This window comes from Pygocentrus nattereri, chromosome 17 (genome assembly GCF_015220715.1).
Source record: "Pygocentrus nattereri isolate fPygNat1 chromosome 17, fPygNat1.pri, whole genome shotgun sequence".
NCBI lineage: Eukaryota > Metazoa > Chordata > Actinopteri > Characiformes > Serrasalmidae > Pygocentrus > Pygocentrus nattereri.
This window is the reverse complement of record NC_051227.1, coordinates 30639329-30662325: the sequence shown is the minus strand read 5'-3', so window position 1 is coordinate 30662325 and position 22997 is coordinate 30639329. Positions and strand designations below refer to the sequence as shown.

The 22997-nt window shown below is 39.4% G+C and overlaps 1 protein-coding gene across 7 annotated transcripts in view; it reads right to left on the bottom strand.

Moving 5' to 3' along the window:
* The window catches only part of bcas3 (BCAS3 microtubule associated cell migration factor), a 290913-nt gene that overhangs the window by 185064 nt on the left and 82852 nt on the right, over positions 1 to 22997 (bottom strand). For 5 of the 7 annotated variants that reach the window (XR_005131735.1, XM_037546827.1, XM_037546829.1 and 2 more), the window contains exons 17-21: positions 18556 to 18600; positions 10412 to 10536; positions 9051 to 9216; positions 8485 to 8585; positions 1701 to 1801 (exon numbers count right to left, since the gene is read on the bottom strand). Coding sequence is in view for 6 of the 7 variants with exons in the window: in XM_037546827.1 (XP_037402724.1) it covers positions 1701 to 1801; positions 8485 to 8585; positions 9051 to 9216; positions 10412 to 10536; positions 18556 to 18600 (538 nt within the window). In the remaining variant the exon portion in view is untranslated. The remainder of the gene's footprint in view (positions 1 to 1700; positions 1802 to 8484; positions 8586 to 9050; positions 9217 to 10411; positions 10537 to 18555; positions 18601 to 22997) is intronic. The other 2 variants (XM_017694946.2, XM_017694948.2) reach the window with 1 other exon arrangement.

The window sequence follows — 22997 nt, the reverse complement described above, 5'->3', positions numbered from 1 at the left end:
TTTAATTCTTTAACTTACTGCACAGTCCTGTAGAAAAGTGCTACAATAAATACATGTATTTAACAGAAAATTATAAGCCTCAAAATCTAATAATAGCATATATAATAGTAATTTATTTAGCATTTAACCCTTTAGTAGATTCATCCTTTGTCTTACAGCTTCTATTCCTTTGGGAAACTTACTTTCAGTTTGTCACATAAATCTGCAGGGATGTTTTTCCACATTTTCAAAGTTCAGTCTAAATAGTTGGTTGCATATTCTGTTTCTCATGGTCCAAGTAATCAAAAATTCTGGGCTCTGGGGTGTTCAGTCTATTGGTCTGGAGCTCGATTTTCTCCTGTCTCTCAAAGAGTAAAGTACTACTTATATAATGGTGATAATTTTGGTGGTCTGCCAGGACTTGCATGGTTGTTAGGAGTCCCATTTTCTCTATAGTTTTTATGCTTATTGGAAGCGCTGGCACTGAAACACACCTGGCACTAATACCAAGCTGATGACAGACATCTATTCTGCCAGTCTCCCCTATCATCTGTGCACCTTTTCAAAAAAGTAGGCTGAGGGTTTAGACTCTTCTCTCCTCCTCCCATCACATCTGTGTAAATGAGGGCAGAGAGGATGGCGACGGCAGAGTGAGGCTTTTTTTCTGTGGTTAACACCATCAGTGTCACCCAGCCCTGAGAGAAACAGATGCAGCAATGCTTTTTTGCAGGGGCTATGGCCAGATGTTCCCCCCCGACCCTCCTGCCACACTCGGCGGTGACATATTGAGCCCGCTTCACACTGACAGCACTCATTACACACAGCCAGTCGCCAGAGCGCGCACATAGTACTGTGCTTTTCACGCAGCGTTGCCATAACACGACACAGACAAGCTGTCTAATCACAGTCCCATTCAGAGGAGATAAACTGAAGGAACCCAGAAGGATTAGGCCATATTTATCCAATTGCTGTCACGCTGGGTGCTAATGGTGTCATATCAAAAAGATCACACAAGGATACAATAGGGTGCACTTTCAATCATACTTCACATTAATTGTTTTGAGGCTCAGTGCTTCAACAGGGGGCATAACAGGCCATATATAAAGATGCAGGATGCTAAATAAGAGATATTTCATTGCTTTAATAAAACTTCAGACTGAAATGGTAGCTTTTAGGAGATGGAAAAAAAACTTTAATAATATGACTTGTTGAAAATATTAGTTTGTGACAGAAATTGAATACAAATTTTAGATCATATTCTTTATATATCAAAATAAATGCAACAAAAGCATTGAACAATTAACTTATTAACAAAGTGATATGCAGGAATAGGCCATTTCTTTATGTCAGTCTTGAAGGGTTAATTTGTAAAAGATTTCCCTCCCCCCAGGAACATCAGTTGCAACAATCTACTATGCTACTATTCACTAGTATTTTCAAAGAAAGACCACAGAAGAGTATGGCAATCACCACAACACCAATGCGTAGGAGAAGTTTACATCTGGCACTTTTAATAATGCATGTCAAGAAATTATTCATCACAAAGACCAGACACTTAAGTACACGAACCAAAAGAAGGGGAAGGAGACTGATCTCTCAGTTGAATATCCATTTCAGGCGCCATCATAAACTGCAATAGAGCACATAAAGAGTGCACTTTTCTAGGTCTGGGTGGACTGTCCAGTTCACAAGGAACGAGAAGGAGAGGTGGGAGCACTGACCTGAGAGAGCCATTCTTCGTCCTCCTGGCCACTGTGGTCAGAGGCAAGACTGTCGTAGGACTCGTGCCTGGTGATGGGCCCAGGGCTTCCTGGAGGCATCACTGTGTTGAAAAAGGAAACAGGATGAGGCTCTACATTTGAGTAAACATCTTGTGTAATGAGGAGAGTGAGAAAGCACATTTGTGGGCTGTGAGGTGATTTTGTGCATGTGTGTGTGTGTGTGTGTGTGTGTGTGTGTGTGTGTGTGTGGCACAGAGACAGATGGAGCACTAGCAGGCTTGAGTAAGCAGGCGCCAAGAATGAAGACTAATGTGCCGAATCAGTTGTTTCTCTTCCCACCTCCAGGCTAGCACATGCCTTTGTTGCAAATGTATTTAATAAAAGAGTGGATAATAAAGTTGTCAAGCACTCATCTGTAGAGCACAAGGAGCTTCTACTGTTCTCTCTGAATCTTTCTTTTTCTCTCTCCCTTGTTCTCCCGCTCACATCCACAAAAATACACATGGCAGGTGTTCAGGCACACTTAAAGAGGTGTTTCTGCAGGGTTCATGATATAGCTGCTGTGAAATATCCTGACTCTCCTTCGCCACTCAATCACAAAACAACACCCACCAGCAGAGCAGAAACAGAGGAAGCCTTTAACCATGGCAGCATGCTTCATTACACATACATATATCAGGCCTTAGCAGGCTGACACTCTTGGCGGTTTTCTAACAACACTGAACAAAGTCAGATTACTTCTTAAACATAGTCGAGTCTTCCCCTGCATCCTCCCTTATGACCCCCTGCCCTGGGGGCAGTAAATGTTGACTAATTAATAACTGAAATGTAAGAACAGTGGCTGGCCCAATAGATCAGGTTTCGATGAGTTCATAATGACCTGGCAGTAGTAGCAGCTTCTATCCTAAATACCAAAGCTTGAAAAATCTGAGGAGGTTGTGGACAGGAAACAAGAACTGACCATATAATTTTGCGGCATTACTGTGACTATAAGATTTGCATATTCGTTACTGTATGAAAACAAACCAAAATCACCAGCTATTAGCCTAAATATTTGTTAAGTGTATCATTATGTTAAATGCCACATTTAAAAAAAAAACAAAAAAAAACAAAAAAAAAAAAAAAAACCTTTGAACCGAAAATTGATGTTTACCAATTTACCAATTTAAAAATGAGCCCATGTTGCACAAATTGCCATTCTTCTGTTCTTTTTCACAAGTCTCATGATCATTTTTGTATTGCTTCACCTTTTTAAACATTCCCTTTACACAATCATTCTAATCTATGGTTAGTTAAAAATTATATAACAGAAACAACTGCACTTAATTATAGGCTATGCAAGCAAAACATCACCAGCTACACAACTACACACATACATATACTTAGAACGTCACTAGGAAAGATTATAAGGTAGATTTACTTTTCTTGGAAATGTACATGAAAATAAAAATGAAAACCCCAGTACATGACAGCTACACTTCAATAGCAAGCAAAATGGGCAAGATTGTTCAGAAGGACGCTCCAGTTTGGTACTATTTTGGTTTCCAACCAACTGAAAGTAGAGAACTACTGGTTGTTAAAAGTGTTACATGACAAGTTGGTAATTATATGGTATTTGTTAATTATATATCAATTAACTTCCTAAATATAAAGTAAGGCTCTGTAATGATCATATGTAGTACTTCATAACTAAACCTGGATCATATTAATATTGTTTAGCATGAAACACACACTAAGGATAATCATTTATCTAAATTTGCATTATTGTCTAGGCCTAGTAAAAAAGCATTGGTGCATAATGATGCACTGGCCTAAAGTGGTGATTCAACTGCACTGATTTGGTAATATATTAGAATAAATTAGAATTGATTTTAATCACACAGTCCAACATAGCATTGGTCTATTTTTTGGCCAAATTACACTATTTCCCAATAAAATAGAAGACGTGGTGGTGTATTATTTTTGTTTCACACAAAACCAATTCCATGATGCACTGAAGTATTTACTAAAATTCCATATCAAATCGAATCAATGAGAGGTCAGTGATTTGCACTCCACTCAACAGTGTTGAGGGTGACAGGTCCAGGTCAGGTCCGTATCTAAGGCAGGCCAAGAGCAGCAGCAGGTAGAGCAGGCAGGACAAAGGAGGATGGCTATTCACTAAACGACCTTAAGGCTTGAGGGGTTTCATGTGAAATATAACGCTAATGATCTTATCAGCCATTTCAGAGGAACGTGGCCTTTAAGGCTTCCCCTTACTCTCGCTAAGAGTTGGACAGTAGAGCCCCTGAGCTGACCCTGCAGTGGCGCCATGGCTGCCCTTTACCCCTCAGTCAGTCTGATGTGCCTGCCTATGACCCAAAGAGGCAATTAAGGCTATTGACCAGGCCAGTGCAGTAAGCAGGCAGGCAGGCAGGCGGGCAGGCTACAGGCCTTGTAGACTCTATGGCCACAATTAGAGCATTATGAGGCGTGGAGGGGCAGCAGAGGCCCTAACTGCAGCACTGCTGACCAGAGTCAGCCACAGAGCTGGGAGGTAAATTATTCAGAGCTTGTTTGCTTCAACCAAACTCTGCGGCCAGCCAGAGGTGTTTGAGTACACACTGTGAACATCTCTCTCTCTCTCTGTCTAATATATGTATGTGTGTGTGTTATACATACATACATACATACATACACACACACATATATACATATATATATACATATATATATATATATATATATATATATATATATATATATATATATATATATATATATATATATACATACACATATACATATATATACATACACATACACATATATATATATATATATATATATATATATAGACAGAGAGAGAGAGAGAGAGAGACTAAATCATTGTAAATTGTAAATAAAGGTTGCTAGCCAGTGACAGAAACAAGAAAGAAAGCTGGACATTCAATGAATATGCTGTAGCAGGCAGGCTTCACTTGGCCGAAACCTTGTACACAAGCCCTCGCACCTTTCCTTAAGAACTCTAGGCTCATTCATTAGCAAGCTCTCAGACACAGAGGTGCCTGTATGTGATAAAAGGCGGCTAATGTCACTAGCTGAGGATTCCCTGAGCACTGTCAGCTGGTTTTGGAGGAGTTTTCGCAGGCCAGCATGTCCTCATTATCTGCCCATCATCTGGGTACACTTGGCGGTGGTTGGGTAATGCTCCTCCTCCCAAGTGCAGCCCAAGCCTGGGCAGATGGACAGGTGGAGATAGTGACCATGAAGTGGCGCCACGGCTGCTTTTATCACCAGTCCTGCAGGCTCCAGCTCCTCTGACCCCACCGTCCACATGCTGCATTTTTAATCAGCTGGGTCATCCAATATAGAGGCAAGAGCAGGCCCGTCAATCACACAGGCCTGCTGTGGGTCCGCACGGTGCGAGGATAGGCAGGGACACCGTCCTTCCTACGACCCATGGAGCCTGGGAACCGCCCGCTGCAGTTGCCCTTGCGCTATCTCTGCCTCTCTTCCATCATCTTTCCCTTTCTTCCCTCTCTGTAGTGGGCTTCATCTGATATTACAGGCAACACGAGAGCCTGATAACATTTGTATTCATAGCAGAGGTAGAGCTTCTTCTCTGAGCTTGTTTCTCTGTGTTTAATTGAAGATGGCAGCCGGGGTTAGTTTCTCCCTGTGTGAGAGCAGCCTCCTGCATAACTGCGACACTGAGAGGACACTTTGTTGAATCAAGAGTCGCTTCTCTAGTCATAAAACACCACAACAAGAATAAAAAAAAGGTGGCAAGCAGCAAGATATGCTGCACCTTGGAGAGGGCGCTGAAGGCGATGCAAAATGTGACCACGATTATGTGCATACTGACCCAAGCCAATGCCGTATCAGGTTGGTTGAGGCGGAGTGGTAATGGGGAAGGATGGGGCAAAGATCTCTGGCTAATTTTAATTGGACATAAATGTTAACACACAGCTCATTATGTCATTTCCCCCTAGTGGAGCACATTCACACAGAGCCACTGCCACGAACGCTCACACAAGGCTACTTCATCACTCTGACACATGCGAGGTTATTAGAGCTAATTCTAGAGAATATTCTACCCGTTAGGCCTTGAGCAGTTGGGATTTAGTGGGAGAGAACAAATGTGAAGCCTTGCCTTGAGGATCCAAATAGCTAATTACTGATTTATGTTTATGATTATCTGGCTAATGCTACAATGCTCATTTATTCAAGATGTATTAGATGTGCGGTCATCCATGAGTATCCTGCCCTGGAGATGTCTCCTCTTGCCTTCTGATGTCAATCTAGAGTGCCCACACTCTCTTTGTACTTGTGATTGAATTACATGGATTTAAAGCCACACTAATTGCCTACATTTGAATGCTGAGTTAATTCAGCAGCATGATGAGTCTTCTGGAGAAACATTACGGCTGAGTGACAAAGACCTGATTCAAGATGCAAGTAGTGATGCGGACACGCATACAAACTGAACTGTGTGCTTTTTTGTGACCCCTGAAAAAGTAGTGCTGGAGTACTCAAGAACACGAGATGTTCTTATCCATTGACTTTGGATTTGTCTCTAACTTCATAGTATTTGTGCTCAAACTTTTCACTTGTACTGGCCTGGTCTTGGTAAATTTAGTGTCTTTGTCAAACAAGCTGCTTTTGTCACTGTGCCTTTAAGACTGATACATGTAAATGAGTAAGAAATGTATATGAGATGGATATGTAAATACAGGGCTGCTTGGCTGCAGGCTGAAACATTACTTATAACCTCAGCAAGAATGGATGAGGCTAAACTGCTACAGCTTAAACAGGCAGATATCTGTAAACATGTTGGTTTTTTGAAATCACAGAATCAATGACTTCAAAACAGGCTATTTTGCAGCGGAATTTTTATTTATTAACTGCATGGACTGAGGAGCAAATGGTACCTTCTGCAACCTTAGCAATGTTTATACTCTATATAAAACTATTTTATTACAAAAATGGGTAAATTGTGTAATTGTAGAGTTTACCTCAATATGACCCTTTTAACTGTCAACACTGCCTTGTGTTCAAGCAACACAAAATCAAATAATTGCACGTTTGCATTTGATTTAGCCAATTAGCACTGGAATGGGCTGAATTAATTCAGATCAAAAACTCAACATTAAGAAACTCAAGGTGACCTCACATCTGGCACGAATATACAGCACAATTTGACTGGATGATTTCATATGACAATTTTGAACCAAGTCTGATTGGTTCTTTCACCTCCAATCAAAGCACCTTAATGTTGAGCATCTGACGATACTTGAATTTTCAAACATAACAATACATCCACACAATGTAGTTAATATATGCTACACTGCTAATTAACACTAAAGTAAAATGACTTTGTTATTTTTATAATTGTGTTTGATGTTAATTACAATGCAGTTTTTTTGACCTACCATGACGATTTAGCTATTTTCTATAGTATAGGTTTTTGTGGGACTACTTATGTGAAATAGCCATTTTAAAGTGTTGTTAATACACTTCAAATTCAAATCTCTCTAACAGGTCCTTCTTTTTCTCGATTTCTCGCTTTTTTGAGCTTTGCTTAATACATGTTGGGTTCAACTTAAAAGCACTGCTACCAGTAAAAGCAGAACATTTCCATGATACATTTGTTTGTAACCACTTCTATAAAACTAGCAGCATTTCAGCAGTTAAGTAGGCGATGACCAACTAGCATTAATTCTTATAGACTAAAGATTATATCCAAATGTGTCTTAGCACAAGTAGATGAAAAAGAGAAGCGGGGAGGGAGTGCTTCCATCAGCTCACTGATTTTCAGTACAGATAAGAAATATAGTGTATTAGTGAGCAGGAGTTAGACTGCTACTGACTCACCATTGCAGCAATACAAACCCATATCAGCACAAAAAATAAAGAAAGTATACTCTATATTTGAAGCATACTCTACATTTGTTATATGGATGCATGCCAAATTAATAGTTGTGTTTTCAATTACTTAGCAAATACTGAATAAAAATGTAATTTCTTTATCACCAAAGCGCATTTAGTCTCAAGTATCATTTACTAGGAAAACAGCAATGAGTAATTCGTCAGACTATGCTGGGAAGTGCTCACGGGACAGAAACGAACAAAAGCGCAAAGTTCAAAGTTACAGTTCCACTTTAAACAAGACAGATCATAGTGGTATGAGAGCAAGATGCTAAAATCCCAGAGGAGTTGGAACATGCAGCCACTGTTGCTCTCACTGGACATCAGTGATGAAAACTGGACCCATTTCACCTCATTTTTACACTCTACATGGGTTTAATGTTCAGGTTCATGTGATCTCAGCATTAATACCTTGAAAATGAAGACAAAATTGAAATACTAAATATTTTGCATAGGCCACATTTTGTTTATTTTTCCCAATATGTTAAATTCAGCAAATAAACAGTAATTGTGGTGTTTTTGTTTGTGTTTGATTTCTTGACTTCTCAGTCTTGGGCTCTTTAGACTTGGTCTTGACTCAATCTTGGCTAGTTATAGTGTTGAATTTGTTTTGGACTCAACAAAGGTGGTCTTCACAACAGCCCAACTGAAGAACGTTGAGAAACTGAGACTGCAGTGTCTGCATTTAGGGGAGCATACAGAACATGTGGCACCAATAATGTTAAAAACAAAAGTCTCATGGGGAATATACAGCATTAATCAGTAAGTCATGCTTTGTTGCAGTAACCTTTTTATGAGTTTCATGCTCAAACACACACACACACACACACACACACACACCTTCATCTACACACAAACACAGACAAATACTCACAGCCAGCCAAGAGGTATTGATAGTATTGCACCAAGTCTGAAGCCAGCACCAATGGGTGGTTGCTGTTGAAAGGAGGTTGTAGCTCATTCCACTGTGGTGTTCTACTCAAAACAAACAGAGAAATCAATTTAGGAAGCACATATCAAAGAACCAGATGTATACAACAGTCTCCTGCTGAGCAATAATGGACTCAATTCCCTCAAGCCTGGCAGCTTTTCCATTTCTTCTGCCTCATGTGGACTGACCCAACCATACATCATAGCACATGCTATCACTTTACATTCACAATCTGATCAAAAAACGGTTATAAAAGCTATTGTTTCCATCTATTTTCATTAGCCATAGTTCGTTATGGGCTAATACAGTGTTATGCTTGAACTTAATGTACAACACACAGAAAAGAAATACTATATTCATCATGGTGGGTGCCTCAATATGAACGCAAACTGGCATTAAAGCTGCCCAACAGTGCAAGCCTTTGTCATAATTTTACAACTACAGCAGTGTAAAGGTATGCTTCTATGGCTGAATTGAGAGTAGTAAAAGGTAGGGTCTGGCCAGAGTACCTGGCCAGATTCCAGCAGGCCCTCGGACAGGTGTTCAGCTCCAAAGGCGTGTCATCCCCTATCTTTTGTGCTGTGCTGATTGGACGAGGCTCCAGCACATGCTCCACCAGGTTACCATAGCAGCTCACAATATAGAGAGAATCCACGACAGCCTGACGGGACTGATCTAAAGTAAACAGGGCAGAGCTTAATGTACATCATTTTATTCAGTTACTCTCTTGCAACAAAAACTACTTGAAATGTTTCCGTTGTGGATGTCCTCATGCAGTTTCTCTGACCTCCAATCTGATCGGGGTACTTGCATGTTAAATATCTGCCAATACTTGAAATTTAATAAATGACACATCCATGCAATTTAGGTCATATATGCTAATCTACATAACAATTTATACTAAAATCATTTATAGTATGTTTATAGTTTGATCCTTAACAGATGATTTGGCCAGCTTTGTAACCAGTGTGACTGACAAGTGAAGGACATCATGGAAGTATACTTTCTACATGGTTTTGTCTCTTGTGGTAAACAGCAGAAAATGGACTTGAAGGATAACTGTTGTGCATGCAACTTTTACATGTTTACATGTTTTACATGTAAAGAAGACTTCAAACACGGTTGTTATTAGTATTTATTTTCGCCTTTACAATTTGCTCCACACTAGAGATATTTAAGCTCCTTTGCCACCTTATGAAAAGTGCCTGACTGTCACAGGCTTTAGATAATACACTTTATGGCACCTCTACAGCATTGGCAGAAAAAAATGGAAGGATGGGAAGCTGACTGTGCTTATTTTAGATCTACTTGATCTGTTTAGATCTACTTGATCTGTTAAAATCTGCCTAAGGACATCACTATTATCTGTATATTATCACAATTTTGGAGACATATGAATTGTCTTCTAAGTGAACACTGAGAAAATGTGTGGTGCATGCAAACTTTTCATAATCTTAGAGAATAGCCGTGTGTTCAGAGTAATGCAATAACATGATTACAAGGAGTGACTGATAAATGACAAATAATAGAAATCATTGCTATTACTTTAACTAATTTCCTGTCATGTTACCTGAGTCAAGATTTGATCAGCACTATACAAGGAATTCTGGATATTAATTTGACTATAACTTTGACGCTATACAGCTTAGTCATTTTTATTCCTCTGCACACATATAAAACCTAATCTTAATCTTTTTAAATTCCAGCTAATTATTTGAAACATATCTTCTGTAGAAAAAAGACCACAAAACTTTACATGTGCAGTTTTACATAATTGAATGTAATTCAATTCCAAACTTTTGTAAAAGCAGTTTTGCGAACTGTGATGTGGAATGAGGTAGGCCATGTATTGTGTCGAAGCAATTCTGACCTTTCTCTCTCTTCATGTTGGGGTTGGTGATGAACCAGGAACGGGAAGAGGCAAAAACTGCAGCCACACAAAATTCCCCTCCACTGGACTTACTCGGAGAGATCTGGGGAGGTGGCTTGGCTTTACTGTAGGAGACAAAGCAATAGGAGTGAGCTGCAGGGATGGATGGGAAAGATAGAAACAATGAACAAGAGAAGCATATGAGAGAGAGAGAGAGAGAGAGAGAGAGAGAGAGAGAGAGAGAGAGAGACAGACAGACAGACAGAGAGAGAGATAGACAGAGAGACAGACAGACAGAGACAGAGAGAGAGAGAGAGAGAGAGAGAGACAGACAGACAGACAGACAGACAGACAGACAGAGAGAGAGAGAGGGAGAGAGAGACAGACAGAGAGAGACAGAGAGAGAGAGAGACAGACAGACAGACAGAGACAGAGAGAGACAGACAGACAGACAGAGACAGAGAGACAGACAGAGAGAGAGAGAGAGAGAGAGAGAGAGAGACAGACAGACAGACAGACAGAGAGAGAGAGAGAGAGAGAGAGAGGGAGAGAGAGACAGACAGAGAGAGACAGAGAGACAGACAGACAGACAGACAGACAGACAGACAGAGACAGAGAGAGAGACAGACAGACAGAGAGAGAGAGAGAGACAGACAGAGAGAGACAGAGAGAGAGAGAGAGACAGACAGAGACAGAGAGCGAGAGAGAGAGAGAGAGAGAGAGAGAGAGAGAGAGAGAGAGAGAGAGAGAGAGAGAGAGAGAGAGAGAGAGAGAGAGAGAGAGAGGGAGGGAGAAACAGCTCTTTGAAAGGGTGACACAAAGCAGCTTCTGCAGCCTGCTGTAGGGAATCTGAGGCTCAGGGTCAAATAACAGAGGAAACTCAAAGCCACATCACTGAAAAGAAAAGACACATCAACTTGGGATGCATAAATCAAGACAATGTTCCCCACGCATGAATGACTTCTTTCAAAGGTTTTGGATGAGCCAAGAAAATTTCGCATCAACAAAACAAAATACTCGGCCTGTAAACAATGAACATTACACAAATACACAACATGCATGTTTGCAAAAAGATACAGTGTCTTCCCCAGTTTGGTTATGTTTAAAGCTGAATTGTTACAGGCTCTTAAAACTGCATAAAAGCTGTTTTGAAGCAGCTATACATTAAAATGAACAAAGAGGAAACAGACAACAGTGATCTTTATTTGATTTTTTTTGGTTGTTTTTTAAGTACTGGTTTGAATCTTAGCAGTCTGCTTAAGTAGTATGCTGGTTAAAAAAAGTAGTTTGGTGAAAAAAAAAATTCTAATTTACACCGTTTTGCCTCTTACTCCTTATGCAGCGGATCAAGCACAACATGTTTGCTGTTTGCAGTTTGCTGCACTGAGGCTACAAGGCTAAGGTAGCTAACAAGTAAGAGAAGTCTTTCAGACCCAGAATCTTTAGCTTTGGTGCAAAACTAAGAGGCATATTTCAGACATAAAACATGTCCTGGATGAACAAGTACAATTGGCAGAAACTTGTTTGACTTTTCAGTGAGCGCTGAGTTTCTTACACATAGCAACTAAAGCTGAAGTTTAAATTTTTCTGTGCCAAATTCCACACAATGTAAACTTTAAGGCCAAAGTTACCATGCATTGGTGAAAACACATTAAACCATAAGCTACGCAAGAAAACATACAATTTACAGAATGTTTTCAGAGGCCAAGGCCATCATAAATAATACATTACATTGTTCTGCAGGTCCTCCTGGCTTGTCATATGCATACGGGCAATGTGTAGCTATGTTGATGTCACATTATTGCTGTCATTTGCTTATAAATCTGCTCCAAATGGAGGCTCTGCAGCTGCCTCTGCAGTTCTCATTCTGGATTAGCCATTTAAAAGATTTATTTAAAAGCCATTTATTGGGGCTTATTGAATTATTCTGCATGCCAGAAACTGTTTAATGAAACCAAACACAGAAAATGGTTGAGTGCTGTAATACGGGTCGCCATATGGAACTCATCCTCGAACAGTAGCAGCATGGTATCATTGTCCGGCCCATGCCTAACCTGCACTGTAAACCCTGCATTGGACATCTATGCCATGTAAAAAACTGAACGCTGAGAACTGTCTGAAGAACCAGACACATGATCATATCACAGGAAACATAACCACACGCAAATATATGAAGGTATGTGTATGAGAGCTATTTACTATGATTTCCATAGGTAATAAAAAGACTTAATGCTTCTGGAACATGATCTTTAAACAACTCAGCAGCAGCATATTGTGGGACAGCAGTGAAAACACCACAGTGGCAAATGTTCAATAACACATCACAGAGTATAATGAAATATATGAGATGTTTCAAAGGCAGTTGAGTCTAGTCTGGAAGTAAATGTGGATGGATTGTCCAGAAGTTGAACTCTTCTCTCTAGACCCACGTGACACACTAATAGGTGCTGAGTGACCTGACTCTCACTCTTTCACTTCCTTTAAAGCTGTCAGTAAGTCATAAATTACTCTTAGGATGAAGAGTGATGCTGACGTCTTTGTTCAACTGACACCAGGCGTGGGATGGTGGCAAATGTGGAAAAAATAAAAAGAAAGGAAAAAAAAAAGGGGGGAGGGGGTTTAAAGAGTGCTATTGGCCAGTATTTATTAGTGCTGGATAAGAGAAAAGTTGAATAACTAAGTAAGTGAGGTGTAATATGTGCAGCTGAAGAGGAGATAGCAGCATGTCAGGATACTGCCTTGGCCTGGTTTAACGTATGGCTGGCTGGCTGAGTGTCTGACAGGGGGAAATTGAGCATCCAGAGCCAAGTGAACCCACTGTGGAAGGCAATGCCGTTTTTCCAGTGGGCAGAGCAGTGCGACATGGCACGCCTATAAATCTATGATTAAGCATTTTGTCGTCATTTCCACTGCCAAGTGAACCATACCTGAGCATGCATGCTGAATTAGGTTAGCCCTCTTGCTAGAATATCAAGCATGCCATGTTGGAATGTACGGACAGAGCTAGAAATGGAGTTAAACAATGTTTCCCAACCCGCTCCTCTTCATCCCTATGTACTGAGAGTTAGGTTGGAGGAAAAATATGGACCAGCTAGGGGGCCCAGGCTGAGAAACATTGGTGTAGACACCATACTGGTCAAACACAATTGTCAAAGAATTGTCACGTGTCCTTAGCAGTGGGCGATAAACCATTTGTTTGGTTGAAATTCTTTTAAAAATTTCTGATAGCATGAATGGCTAGTTATACTTATCAAATTCTAAGAGATGCATTATTTTTGACAAAGAAGCCTCTATGGACTTACATGCACTCACCTTTATCTTAAGGTAAGAAAGCAACATTGACATCTGACTATATACTGTTTCGCGCCAAATTTTTTTTTTTTTACATTTTCTTCAGTTGTTAAATATGTTTCACATTAAAAGTGAAGGGACAAACCAGCATAATACAGCACTGTTATTGCACTACATAATGATATAAACCAAAAGCAACAGAAACCTTAATAATGCAGTGATATACAATTTTTGTATATGTATCTACTACTACATATCACCACTCGAATTAGTCAACAGCTAATTCTAAAAAAGCATTAGCTAGCCAGAATCACTATCTATGAGTCTATGCACGATACCAAACAATAAAAGGTAAATCAGTACATGAAGCTTTTGTTGAGGCTATTGTTGTTTGTATTTACAGGTAACAGTAGCATCATGTGAGACACTTTCACGGTTCTGCTGTGCAAAAGGAAACGCACACAGATACTTGATAAGGGATAGTTCTGGGTTCGGATTAGTAACCAAACTGTGTCATTCCAGTCTGCTTAATAGAAAAGAAGAAAGAAAGAAAAAACACTTCAAGAAAGTCAAGCAAGTCCAGCACACTACTTTTTCTCCCTCTCCACTTGATGACAGTAATGGAGCCAAGTGTATCCAATATGCTGCAGACATACAACAGCAGGTACAACTCACTCTGCTCTGACCGCCGACAGCCAAGAGGAGCACTTTAAAGTGGACGATAAAACTTCACTGCCCACCACAGAGTTGGAAGCTTTGGAGAAAGCAAATGATATCAGCAGTTTTACACTGCAGGAGGTAGGTGAAGAAGAGAGATACTGGGAAGGTGTTTAATGTGTAAGTAGCCAATTCACTCCCTTAAAAGCCAGTGTTGGGCCTTGAGGCCTTTAAGTCAGCTGGTTCTAATAGCCTGAGTAACACAACCTGACTCCAGGATGACAACATTAATTTCTATAGAATCACAGCCTGCTGAACACCGACGCCTAGAGAGGAAACTATATCCCCCTACTTGCTGCTGCTTTTTTGGTAAGAGCCTTCAATAATAAATCTGGGAATAACATTATTCTTTAGGACATGTTTTAAGGTATAATTGGCAAGCTTAGAATTTCAAACCACTGCTGAAGTGAAAGAGAGCGGCGCATGGCACTGGGTTTGAGCTGAAGAGCAGGTTTGGCTGGAATCCCTGAGCCCAGGGAACTGAGAGCTGTCTTGCCATTGGGGTTTTTGAGGAGAGCTCTTTGAAGAGGGTTTGGTCAACAGTGGCTGCCAACAGAGCCAGATCAGAGCTCGGTTCGCACTATACTGGTTCTTTAAGTAAAACAACCACTGGCGTTGATATGTCTGTATTTTAAATCACTCTTTTCCTCTTGCTCTTGCTTGAAGTGGCTTGAAAGTGTTGGGGTTTCAGCTCGTGTCCCAGACAACACGAGCTCCAGTGATTCTGCAGACCATATGTATGAATGGACTATTCAGAATAAATATTGGCACTTCAGGGCATCCTATGAAAAAGGTAACCCAATAACAATAAATTATAAAATATAAACATACTTAGCGTGGTGCCTGAGAAGGAAAGATGGACATTACTGAAGTGGGGCCAAATAGGTCTCCTCTTTTCCTTTCTTTCATTTTTTTTCCCTTTCTTGGCATTTTCCCTCTGCCTCTGCTGCTCCTAGCCCAGAGAGTTGGAGAGTTTTTCTGTCTTCCTAATTCACTGAAAAGACTCCTCGCATGTCATTTCCACTTTTAATTTAAAAAATGAGGACTCTTGACTTGAGCTAATAGCTTTTCCTCAGGGGCATAATTCAATCTGTAATGTCCACCATCAAAGTCCCCATGCATTATGGTCTGGAAGCAGGCAAGGCGCCATTGAGGGGCAGAAGCAGCCTCCATTTATTTTCAGGGCCTGTAGTAAACAAATACAGCACGGTGCTCGCTCCTGTCAGCCACTAAGCTACAAAGAAGCAGTGCAATGGTCGTGACTCAGTGGGCCTGCCTCGAAAGCCATGTGGTTGGTGTATATCGGTATTAAAGTGTGCTTGAAAGAGTTCAGCAGCATGTGAACATATCCTTCAATGTCACATTTATTATTTTACAGCAGCCATTCCCAAGCACAGCCAGACGAATGACTGTTGAACACACTGTGCTAATGGTGGCCATTTGGGAGCATTCTCTCTCGTAAACAACACAGCCCTGCATCAAACACTGAGACAGGAGCAAGGACTTTTCTTTTCCTCTTCCACTATTCTACCACATTACAACACCACTGTGAAAGGCATCCATTTTCAAGTTTTCTTTCCTCATAGAAATGTGAGCTCCACAGGTCTGCAAATTTAAATGGATAAGAGCGTCTGCCAAATGCCGTAAATGTAAATGTAAATGAACGATGAGCTCCTAGAATTACTCAAAAATAGTTAGGGCTCTAGATTGTATCACCATTAGCAGTATAGATGCCACTCAAACACAGTACATATATATTTATCTTAGGGAAAAAAAAGACAGCTTAATCTCCTCCACAGTTAAATACCATTTGATCCCTGGACCATCTGCGAATTATTCCACACTCAAGAGCTAATTGTTAAGCAAATGAACTGTATGGCAGGATATGGTGCTGGAGCATCTTGCATTAACACTGGACTGGCTCATTAGGGGCTAAGTTATTACGGGTATCACTGTTTCTCATTCTCATAAATTAAGACAGGATGGGGAAAAGTTCCAATTAAAAAGTAGAAGAGGACTTGTTAAAGATGGAAAAGCAAAGCCAAACTACTCTGAATGTGGAAGGCAGATCATGTTTTCATTTAGAGGCAGGCGTGAGGAAGCACAAGTACCTTAAGGGGACAACACTGTGGAAGTTCATTTCACAGACCTCTTCCATCTTTTCTAACTGAAACTATGACAGTTGGTTTTCTTTTAACCTGAGACTCTTTCTAAGAGAGCTTTGCTTTTCACTTTGTTTTAATCTATGTATTATGACAAAAACAATACTTTTCAACTTAACATGTTAAATAAAAGATCTACAAAAACAAACAAAAAAAGACAAAAAAAGCCTATATATATATATATAAATAAATAATATTCCTTTTTCAGTATCTACTGTGTCCAACCTTTTTTTTGTCTTTATTACATCTTCCAAACTTTTTGGTAGAATTGCTTTTAATTTTTCAAAGAAATCTGCAGGCATATCATACAACTCCAAAGTTCAGTCTTAGATGTTGGTTATATTTTCAGGATTGTATGATTCAAGATATCCCAAACACATTTGGTAATGTTGAGGTACTAACAACACCTGCTTCTTTGTTTGATTTGCTAATTTTCTTCTTTTTTGGCTATTTCCTTTTCTCACTAACCACTTCTTGACAGTTACACATCCTTTCAGGCCGGTGGATTTTTTTCAGATCTGAAGCAACAGTGGAGCTTGATTTTTTTTCCTATCTCTCAAAGATAAAACTTCAAGTCGTTTTTGTCTGATACTGACCGTTTTGGTGGTCTACCAGCTCTTGCACGGTTGATAGTCCCATTTTATATATAAATTTTAATTATTTTCTTAGATTCCAGTCACTTATTTTCTTTTGACTTATACCTTCCATCTATCATATCTAATCTCCTGAAGAGTTAAAAAAATTACCACTTTGAGTGGAAATTAACCCCTTAACAAGCCACACTTCTATAACCTAAGAATATCTCCATTACTTTCCATTGAAGTCCCTGTAGTTACTGAATAACAAGGCTTTGTATGAAATAAACCTGGAATGTTAAGGGGTTAAATAATCAAAGGGTTGTTTCTTACTTTTGCAGAGTCTGCTTAATGCAAACAGTAAATATCAGTAAAATCAATAAAATAAATGAAAGCTTTTCTCATTTTTTTTTGTATCTAATCACAGTTTGCCATTATTTCCTAAGAAACAAATAGGGTACAAAAACGCGGACAGGGTCCAGGCGATCAGTGTTTTTCTCCTTACGACCATTTGAGGCACTGATAACAATTACCCAATTACGTACTAAAATCTTCACGTCAATTCAAAAAGAGGAACAGATGGATGGCTTTCCAAAGCACCACCCAGAGAGAGGCTGTGTGCAGTTTAGCATCACAAACAGACTTCATTACTCACATCACCAGGCCATAAAATCATAATTCAACACAAAGATGATGCTTTCAAAAAATAAACAATCATTGTCTTTCAGTTTGAACAAGACAAATGGAGCAAGCGAGGGAGACGTAATCATGGGAAAGTGGCCTCAAGTAAACCACAGCAGAAGTGAAGCTGAGTGACGTCTACCCAAGGCCTGGAACAGAATGTCCCAGGAACCATCTCTTCACACACAGAGACACGATCTCTTCACGATCACATGAACACGCTCATACCACAGCACCACTGCATCTAAAACATCTATTTTTAGTGTCTCATTACTCTCAAAAACTGGCATCTTTTTGTCATTACCATAAGAAAGATAATCATTTCTATTATTTATAATATTCTTGTATTTTGCAATTCTTATCTTTAAAATCTGAACTATGAGGCATCTTGCATGTTTTCGTAGTCACAGTTACAAAACTACTTTCTAAATAAGAATTCATTTAAAAAATTTGAGGCAATTAAAAATAAATAAATACAAATGGAATGTGCTACTGCAGCCAGTTAAGAGCTTTACATAATACTACACACAATACAGAACACACTAAAAAAAAAAAAAAAAAAGCATCTCCAAAAAGTCTTGCCACAGGCTGCTGAAACATACTAATAAAGAACAAGCTAAAATAATACTTAGAGATGAATAAAAAATGAAATGAATGCAGTCGCTTGCTGAAGCAAATACAAAGCGAAGCATGCTGGGAGTGAATTGGAAAAACTCACCATGGAGTTTTAATGGAAAAACATCCTGCCCCAAAGAGGTAGGGTCTTCATGACGGGAGAGATACACACAGATACATGGAAAAACCATTATTATCGACTTAATTTTGCAAACAGTTAACACAGAGCATTTTACATGTCTACTTTAGGACATTACAGAAGGAAATCAAATCATATCTGTATGCTAGAATGATGAAGTAATGATAATCTAGATATAATTCCAAAGAGCAAGTATTTACACGTAGCATGTTTAAGAATTTTACAAAAAAATGCAAATAACTATCTAATAATCAGGGTTGTCAAAACTAATGAGTGAATGATGTGTTAATGTCACCATCATAATGCTGATAATGCGTTTTCCTAGTTTGACCATTCAAACCACCTACAGTTCAAATAAACCTGTTCGTTTGCTGCATGTTACTACAGCCCTTTTCACAAATGCACTTTTACCTGGGCATTTAACAGTACTTAAATGGGAAGGAGTTAAATGTGAACACAAGCCAGGGGTCAAAATCACAGTAAAGCTGACATGGTTCTAGAGAGAAACCAGAAATCAGCGACACAGCAGATCACAACGCTGTATGTGACGTGTTTGTTGTTACAGCCAAGTTTTCAAAGAAAAAAAAAATGCATAAATGTACATAATTTAGAAATGAAGGAGCTGTTTGCTTGATCATGCTGAGGATGTCACCTCCTGTTTCCCAGGAATTTCTTGGCAAATGTAAACATGCGCATCTCAATAAAATACTGTTTAAGGGCTGCACATTTCAAATCACACAAAGCACAAATATTACTGGTAAAAGTACCCCAGTTATGTCCTGGGTTTAATGTTGGGAAAGGGCTTCTAACAGAATCACCAATCCTCTCATTCAAGTCCAGCATTTAAATGGCTTTTAAAGGGCTTTCATTCTGCAAAATTCCATCTTTGACATGTTAACAAAGTCAATCTGAGTGGTTTGATATATTACACTTCATTCTAGAGAAACTTGACACCTCAAAATTTCTTGGTGCTGACAGGAACCAGAGGCCACAGTGTCTACAACAAAAATCAAGCCATTTTATTTTCAACCCCAAACCACTAGTGAATCTGCACGTGTATTCCTGAATCACTGAAAGTAATATATACAGAAATATATATCTTTTCCAGGTCAAATCATGTCAAATAAAACAGAAGCAAATAAGTCAAATTCCCGTTTTCTCGTTTATTCATTAGGTCTACTGCTCCCGACACCCTGACAAGTGAACATGCGCACATGGCTGATCAAGAATTTGTACTAGTTGTTTTTGTGTGTGACCCAAACATAACCCCCCCAGAACTCGCCCCCGTCCCAGAAAACAGTTTTCCAACAGGCAATAACGGGGCATGAGACCTTATTCTTCCAAAAAAGCTAAGCATGTACATATCCCTACTGAGCAAAAGTACAATTCACCAGATCAGATATCGTCATCAGCACAAAACCAAGTGGTTACATAGACACTCCATCTTAACGTCTGCTTCTTATTGGAAAACCGTTACAGAACAGCTGCTTATACACTATAAAGGATTTTATTGATCATCTGAACATGCTGGTGACTAGACAGAGCAGCAACCTGCTTGGGGGAAATATGTTAACGGTGGATTACATTAAATGGGCCTTTATGTCTGACATTTTGTCGGCTTCATGTTCCTCAATAAAAGAGGACCATGAACCTACTCTCTACATCTACAGAGGAGACTATTTGTATCTACTTCCCCTAAAATCACTTGTATTTAATATCTGCGCCATCACCTTGGGGCAATAAAAAAAATGCATATTTAACTGTAGTTCAGTGCATTCCACATGACTTCACAGCGTGGAGGAGGTCATGCTGACCTCGCAGTACCAAAAGGTGTTGTAGATTTAAGACCTGGTGACCGCAGGATGTATATCCATCAGGGGAACCCCTGTCATCACTGCCCAGGATTTACACAAACTCTAGGGTAGAGTGAGAAAGCACTGACCCAGGGACAAAACAAGCGAGGGAAATCCCCTCCACTTCAGAGTGAAACTGTGCCAGTGCTCTGACAACAATGCACTTGTGCTACTGATGTTCAAACGTACGTTTGGCTCACAGCACAGCACAAGCATGCATTGAGAGTCTTACAATCAAGCTAAGGAACTGATACACAAAAAGTAAACCATCTGCTTTTATTTCTGTTAGTATTTTTTTTCTGTCAGCTTTCAACACCTAAAAATATTTGTTTGATATACACAGTACGGTTAAATGGATTTTGACTTTGATTCAACAAGATAAATGACATTTTTCATCAAAAGTCACAGAGCTAAACTTGAAATTACTAAACAGTAATCTAGTAAAATGATAAATATGTGTTTGGTAGAACATACTGTCAATTATCAAGCAAAGAAATCAGTCACATAGGAAGTCAAGATGGTTTAAACTACTGTTGAGTAGAGTGACTAATATTTAACTGAATAATTTTATAATTTTATATATATATATATATATATATATATATATATATATATATATATATATATATATATATATATATAAACAAACAAACTGTTGGACTCATTCTGCACTTCCACAGTTACTAAACTTGGTGATCAAGACAAAGCATGACATGTTACATATTACAGCTTGCCTCTGTATGATGTACCCAATGGCTCCTTTCATTAGCCAACTAAAGAACAGTGACCTAAAAACAGATCATTTCAGTTATCACATTAATCAAGTTAGAGGAGCCACTACTACTGTGGAATTAAATATTCATACAGCTGCATGAGAGCATAATGTCATCAAAGGCAGTCATGTCACTTCTGTAGGTGGGGCAACATAACCAAAGTATACTGCATTGAATCATATGGAATTACATACTGTCTGGAATTCTGAGTACAATAGTTACAGAGAGCAGGAGCTAGGGAATTTTATTTTTTATTCATTAACTACCCTTCAAAAGTTTTGAATCGCTGTTTTAAATTTTGTAATCAATGTTTCAATGTGGTGGCAGATAAATGAATGCAATTATTATGCATGTACATTATAAATATTTAGAATGATGTGTCTAGAATGATTGATAGAGCTGAAAATGATGGTATGAAACTAAAAAGTAACTTTCACAAAACCTTGTATTTCGAGAGTGACAATCCCATCTCAAGCCAGATAACTTGACTAACATTCGGTTAACAACAAAATATAATACAGTATATTATTTATCATTGAATAATGTATTGATGTGAAAATTCTTGAAATTTTGAACACAACATCTAAAAGTCTAGTCTAGTTTAGAGTATTTAATTTTGCATTGTATAGGCTGATATAGCACATAATTGTTTTTAATATGAACACCTTTGAATAGTAGTGTTTATCAGGTACAATGAGCATTAATAAACATAAATAAATGTACCAGGGTAAGCCAATTGGCTAATTTCAACTGCAGTCCCTTAGCCCTGAGGTTTTGAGCAAGAATTACTTAAACTACATTAAAAATTAATTACTACAGAGTCACCCTATGATCATTCTTACTGACTGCTTCCAGCAGAGCTAGTGAGCCATTTCGGTAAGCAAGAAATATATTTTTTGCAACCATATTTTCATGACACCTATCTGTATGTGTGTGATTAGAGGGACTGAGCGTGTGAAACAAAAGCTTCAAATTGAATAATTACTGGTAGAGGCCTGAGTCGTTCATTTGAGGAAAGAGGCTCCCCTCAAAACAAAGCAGCAAACACACAGCTAATGTAGGTTAAGCAGGTGGTGTATTCCACTGCCATCCTGCCAGCAGAGATTGTTCATACAGGTGTAAATGCATCTGCCCAGAGTCGCATACACATACGTACAGTACACAATGGCATGTGCAGACTGACAGATGGTACTTCACTGCTGCTGCGCAGCCAGCGTGAGAGTGCCTAATCTCACACACTAGGTTCGGGGGGAGGTGTCCAACCTGCTCTTTTCTCCACTGGCCCAGAAGCCGGATGCAGCTGTGATGCCAAACGCCGAGTTCCCTCAATACTGAGCCACCGTCTACACTTCAGACAGCACCCCCATGTGCTGGCCAGGCCCATTCCCAGCACAGATGTGGAGCACTAAGACTTCTGGCTGGGGAAGGGTAGGGATGGCTGGGCATTTGATGGGCAGGACGGATATGAGCTGAGGCAGGGAGGATGCAAAGCAACAGCTGACTGACAAAGGTTTTAAAAAATTTTTTAAAGGAAAAAAAGCCCTCTGTTTAGTTTCCACAAGCTGAAAGGTTGGGGCAAGGAAGAATGAAGATAAAGAAAGTTAAAGAGAGTGTACACAAAAGAGAGTATATACAATACAGAGTGAGAGAAAATGTGCAGAAGAAAGGCAGCCAGATTTCTGGCAGGAGTGGACAAGAAATAATGTGGAGAGGTGAAGGCAAATGACAGAAACCTTCCTTACATATCAGTTCAGGAAAGAGGTAATCACACCCTGGAGGT